This window comes from Ursus maritimus, unplaced genomic scaffold, assembly GCF_017311325.1.
Source record: "Ursus maritimus isolate PB19 unplaced genomic scaffold, ASM1731132v1 scaffold_9, whole genome shotgun sequence".
NCBI lineage: Eukaryota > Metazoa > Chordata > Mammalia > Carnivora > Ursidae > Ursus > Ursus maritimus.
In genome coordinates, this window is record NW_024427107.1 from 79,771,494 (window position 1) to 79,777,249 (window position 5,756).

At 57.3% G+C, this 5,756-nt stretch overlaps 1 protein-coding gene across 1 annotated transcript; it reads right to left on the minus strand.

Moving 5' to 3' along the window:
• Nucleotides 1–3,771: 3,771 nt before the first annotated feature.
• CCDC166 (coiled-coil domain containing 166) lies at nucleotides 3,772–5,111 on the minus strand. Its single transcript, XM_040625608.1, is given in 3 exon segments — nucleotides 3,772–4,317; nucleotides 4,319–4,606; nucleotides 4,680–5,111. Coding segments are annotated over 3 exon segments (1,266 nt in total).
• Between the last annotated feature and the right edge of the window lie 645 nt (nucleotides 5,112–5,756).

Consider the following 5,756-nt stretch of genomic DNA (forward strand, 5'->3'; position numbering starts at 1 on the left):
GTCCCCATCCTTTCCACACCTTCACGGGCTTCTATAATACGTGCCGAGGGACACTTCCGTGCCAGCTTTGTGGCTGTGTGTGCACATGGGTCGGGTCAGGTTCCTGGGGCGCTGTGACAAACTACCATAGACTGGGTGGCTGAAAACAACAGAAATTTGTTGTCTGGGTTCTGCAGCCAGAAGCCTGAGGTCCAGGCAGAGGCAGGGCCATGCTGCCCCTGAAGCCTGTAGGGGAGGGTCCTTCCTGGATCTCCCTGCTTCTGACAGTGTGGGGGAAACCTGATGTGCCCCAGCTTACAGACGCAGCTCTGTCTCTGCCTCCGTCGTTGTGGGTGTCCGTGCGTCTGTCTTCACGTGGCCATCTTCTTATAAGGACACCGATCCTATTGGATGAGGGCCCACCTTACACCCGTGTGACTTCATCTTTGACTTCATCTTTGCTAACTGCCGCAGCCCTGCTTCCAGATAAGCTCACATTCTGAAGCTAGGACTTGAGCATGTCTTTTTGGGGACACAATTCAACCCACAACACATAGCAGAACAGGGTCCTAGAAGATGGCTGAGTCGAAGTATGCCTGCTTTAGATGGAAAAGAAGCAGCCGCACAGCAGGGCCTCCACACTGCAGATGATAAAAGGTTCAATTTACAGGGAAGAGTTAGGCTTCCCTGTACTATAGGAAGAAACTATAGGAAGAGTTCTAAACCCGTATGCAATTAATAATTGCTTCAAAATACATAAAGTAAAAATGACAGAACTACAAGGGAAAATTGACAAATGCCTAGTCTGAGTGATGTCTCTCAGGGAGCTATTTTGTGGGAATCAGTGGGCTAGAGGATCTTGAGGACAGTGGGTTTCTGGGCGGAAGAGAGATTGGAGTATCAGTTGCTAAAAGGAGTACCTGGGAAGAGGAAGTGTGGGGCATGCTACCGTTTATTAGCTTCATAAGTCCCAAGAAACTTTATCTTGATTTAACGCTTCAAATTAGAATAGGGGTTTGAACAAGGTCTAATGTTGCATTTAGTGGAAATGTATCCTAAGTTTGTTCATCCATAACGATTTCCTCTTTTTAAAAAATTCCTTCCCATTTATTTTTGGGGGGGGGGAGTAAAAACAGTCATTTGCTCGAGAGAGGATTTGAATCACTATATCCCTACTCTATCTTTTAATATGTTCCTCTTCCCCCAGTGTTTTGTATACAGTGGTAGTCACATTCAGAAACTTGATTAGATCAGTTTTGTTTCTCATCAAGAATGCTCTGTTGGTTGCACTGTGCAAGATTGTATTGCTTCACACCAGGAGGCATTTAATACCTCTTGGTGAAGTTAGGGTCACTCGTGGGTTCAGAGGGTCAGCTGAATCCTCCATTATGTTGATCAATTTTCCACCTATGGGCTTTCACTACCATTATGACATACCTAACTTTCCTTCACCAATTTGTTTATCCTGAAATACAGTTCATAGGGGAAAGTCAGAATGGATGTGATTCTTCATTTATCAGTTTTTAGAATGATGGATTACTACAGTAGCAACCTTCAAGAGGACTAATGGAGTGGGTTTTTATAATATTTTAAACTTGTGCATTTTATGTATTTGGTATGTTTGTATTCAGTACAGCCATTATTCTTTTTGATGCTGAAATTGTTGACTTTTTGGCCATTCAGAGCCCTTCACTTTTGTCAGTCTTCCCCTCTGGTAGGTCTCTTTCTGGGAGCAACCTTGCTTTCTGGCACAAGATATCCTAAACTCATTTTGTATTATTTCCTTCCCCAAATCTCACAGGAACCCTAGTTCCTTTTAAAGAGAAATGGTGAACTCTCCCAAGAGTGTTTGTGTTTCCTGCTGGGAGGGGCCTAGGAGCACCGTCCACCCAGGAACTGAACATTTCAACTAAAGTTTCACCGTGGGGGGTGGGGGTGGCCAAAGCATACAGAACCCCAAATACAGGTAGGCGAAGCAGGACAGGACTTCTGCCCACTTCCGGTGGGTGGTTCACCCTCACTGTGCACTGCCCTTGATAACCAAAAGCTCCATCTTAAACCTGTGATCTGAACTGTCCCCACCCGGCCCAGGTCCAGTTCTGGTTCCACCGGTCCTGACCATCCAAAGGGCCCTTCCATGTGGGCTGCGAAAATTAATTAAAGGAGACCTCGTTTAGAATGGAGCCGAGTGGAGCTGGGAGGCCACCAGGGGGAGCTCTCACTGCCCGACATCTCACTTGCGGACCCCTCTCGGACCTGGCCAGTCACTACAGCCTTAGAGCCCCACCAGAGGAAGAAAGGTTTCCTCCCCGCCCCACCAACAGCTCAGCCAATGAGAAGCCACTGCACTCCCAGCTCTGTTCTGGCCAATGGGCTTTTAATTTACAACAGCCCCTCCCAACTCCCCCCTTTCCTCTATAAAGGAGTGTTCCGCTGCCCCTCCCAACTCCCCCTTTCCTCTATAAAGGAGTGTTCCGCTGCTTTGTTCCGAGGGCTCGTCCGTGGTGTTGCCCTGGCTCGCTCGTCTTGGGATTGCAATTCTCTGCTATTCCTGAACAAACCTATTTCTGCTGGTAAAATAATTGGCAGTTTTATTTTAAGGTTAACAGGACCTTCAGGATCTGTTGCTTGGACCCCTGGTCCGTGCGCCACGGTGGGGGGCTGCCCCGCCGTGTCCCCAAGGCTCCACCAGCTCTGCACCCTGCTGCTGGAAGCGCACCAGCCACTCTAGCCTTGACCACCTCCTGTTTGGGCCTCTCCAACGCCGGGCCCCAATGTGCAACTGAAGACCCAGAATGTTTAAGAACCTTCCCTCTGTGGTCAGGATGAAGTCCCTAGCCCTCGGGCCAGTATTGAGGGTATGCAGGGCCTGGCCTCCCCCAGAAGCTGTTGGACCTCCCCAACCACAACCGTGGGACATCTTCCTGGCCAGCCTCTGCGCACTGGGACGGAGAGCTGAATGCGATGTCTGGCTCTGGCAGAGCCGGGACAACCGACATTTTCATGGGAGCTGTGACTTAGTCATACTGTTTTCTCTGTACTAAATTTCCGGGTTGGGATCATCGTACGCGGGTAAGGTAGGAGAACACCCTTGTGCTCAGGAACACTAAAGGATTTTTAAATTCTTTAAGTGAAGAGCCGTGGTGTCTTGAACCTAATTTCAAGTGGTTCAGGAAAAAATTCAGATACAGACATGGGGACAGAATGCAAACTGCTGGCGAATCTTGAACGGAGTTCTTTGTACTCAGCAACTTTTCTCTAAGTTGGAAATTATATTAAATTAAAAATTACTCCCAAATCCCCAATAGGTAAACACAAAACCTCCCATGGCCCTCGGTGGTGGGGGCACAGGGAGCGAAGCCCCCCCCCCCCACGCTGGCCCTCCCGGCTACAACACGTGGTTGCCCAGCTCCTCCTGGCCAGCTGGACTCCTTTCCTGCTCTGGCACCATCTGTCCATGCGGGCGATGTCCTTCTCTGTCAGCCCTGGCGGGAGGATACTGCTGTGGCCCACTTGCTCTGCCCTTGGGGAGCAACTGGGAGCAGCCGTGGATTAGAGGGACACACGGGGCGAGGGGCGCATCAGGCTACTTTGCAGTTTGGAAACCGGAAGCCAGAATGAGTGGTCCCTGTACCTCCAGGAATCCTGGAGCGGGAAAGCGGGCCATGCCAGAGCCAGGTGGGCCAGTCACACCTTTATTAACACCGCATTCACCAAATACCTGAGCACCGCGCGCCCTCCCCCCACCCCCAGTCGGTTCCGGCTCTCCTCGAGGCGGCTTCCGCTGCAGCGTCAGTGTCCACGGTCTCCTTCGACTGGGGGACGGAAAGAGCCTGATCCCAGGACAGACTTAGTAGACGGAGTGGTGCCCTGTGAGGCTCCAGGTAATGAGAACCGCGAAGAGATCTGGGAGCCCGGGCGCGACAGGGTCAAGGATGGGGCCCGGGAGTCCCGGTGGGGCGTGATCAAGGACGGGGCCCGGGAGCCAGAGCGGGACGGGATCAAGGACGAGACCAAGGACATGACCCGGGAGCCCGACAGCGATGGGTGCTGGGATGGAACCCGTGAACGCGCCTTCGAAGGGGCCTGTGATGGGATCCTGGAGCCCACATGCGACGGGAGCAATGACCCGGAGCCCGCGCGCGACGGGGCCCGGGGAGCCGCGCGCGATGGGGCTGTGGGGGCGGCGAAGGACTCGAGACGAGAGGCGGGAGGCAGCGGCTGCCACAGCGGCGGGCGTGGGGCCCGGCCGTCAAGCCCAGCCTGCGCACGTGCCAGGTCCCGAGTGTCTCGTGCTCGCGCCCCGCCCTGTTTCTGCACTTGCTCCAACGGCTGGCGCCCGCGTGTCATGCAGCAGCTGAGCCCAGCGAAGGAGCCGCAGGAGCTCCTGCCGGAGGCGCGCGTTTTCAGCCTTGATGGCCTGCGTGTGCACGACGAGAGCGCGCGCCGCCTCCCGCTCCGCTCGTCGCGCCAGGGACTGCACACGCTGACGCGCCTCGCGCTCGAAGGCCGCCTTGTCCTCCAGGAAGCGCCTTTTCACGTGGTGAAGCAGCTGCGTGTGCTCCACGCGCATGTGCAGCAGCTCGCGCTCCAGCGCCCGGATCCGGGCCAATTGCTCCAGCTGCAGCTCCTGCGGCGGGGGCGCGGGTCAGCGCCAGGGCGCGGCGCGCGCCCACCCCGCCCGCCGGGCTCGCGCTCACTAGCCTTGAGGGCGAGCCCGCACCTGCCGCCTCTGCGCCAGCGCGATCCATCTCCAGCAGCTGCGTGGCGCTTCCCGTCCCCGCGCGGTCTGGCGAGGCCAGCTCGGCCCGCTGCCAGTGGATCTGCGTTAGGTCCACGCGGTTCTGCTCCTCCAGCCGGACGATGGCTTGGGCGCAGCGCTGCGCGCGCGCGCTCACGTAGCTGGCGTAGAGCCGGTTCTCCTCGCGCAAGCGCACCGCCTCGCGGTCCAGGAAGGCGTTCTCCTGCAGCACCTGGTCGACGCGCGCCTCGCAGGCGTCCAGCTGCTCCGAGAGCAGCTTGTACTCGCGCTGCAGGTACTGCCCGCGCTCCGACAGCGGCGGCTCGGCTCCGTCTACCGCCGCGCCCGGCCGGCGCCCCGCGCTGGGCCCGCGCTTCTTCTTGGGCGCCATGGGCTGGGGCCTGGGGCGCCGGCACGCGTGAGGGCACTGCCCCCAGTCCGCTCCTCCAGCCTATCCCTTCCCTTCCCCCGGCCCGAATATTCTAGCGGGGTGGAACGCGTCCCCGGCCACGAGGTTGGGGGAGGCAGAATCAGGGGTGTGGGGGTCAGGCAGGGGTCCGGGCATCGTCTCCAACCTTTACTCTTGGGCTCTTTCCGGACCTTGGCCGTCCGTCGGGGTGTGCCCACCTTTAGTAACGTTGGCGTTCAGCCTGCACGGTCTCCTTGGAGACAGAACTCCGTCGCCCTCTCCCCCCGCCCCGCCACCCCGTCGCCCGGGCAACGGCCGACTCCCTCCGGGACTTTCCTTCCAGTCCCTCGCCCCGAAGTCAGTGCGTGACAGCCTGCGTGTGCGCCCTGCAGAGGTCCGAGCGCGGACCGGCAGGATTTGGGCTTCCGGAGGAGGGCGCGGCTCCCGAATGTGGCAGAGGCAGCAGCAGCCGCCGGGGCAGCAGCGCCCACGCTCCGCGTGCCAGGCTTGGGCCCTTCGCTGTCTGTCCCCCCAGTGGACTCTTCCCCCCCCTCCACGTCGCCCTATTTGGGGAGAGGGTTCCCCAAGTTCCTGGCCTCCCCGCCCCCCACTCCCGGGTGAAATTTC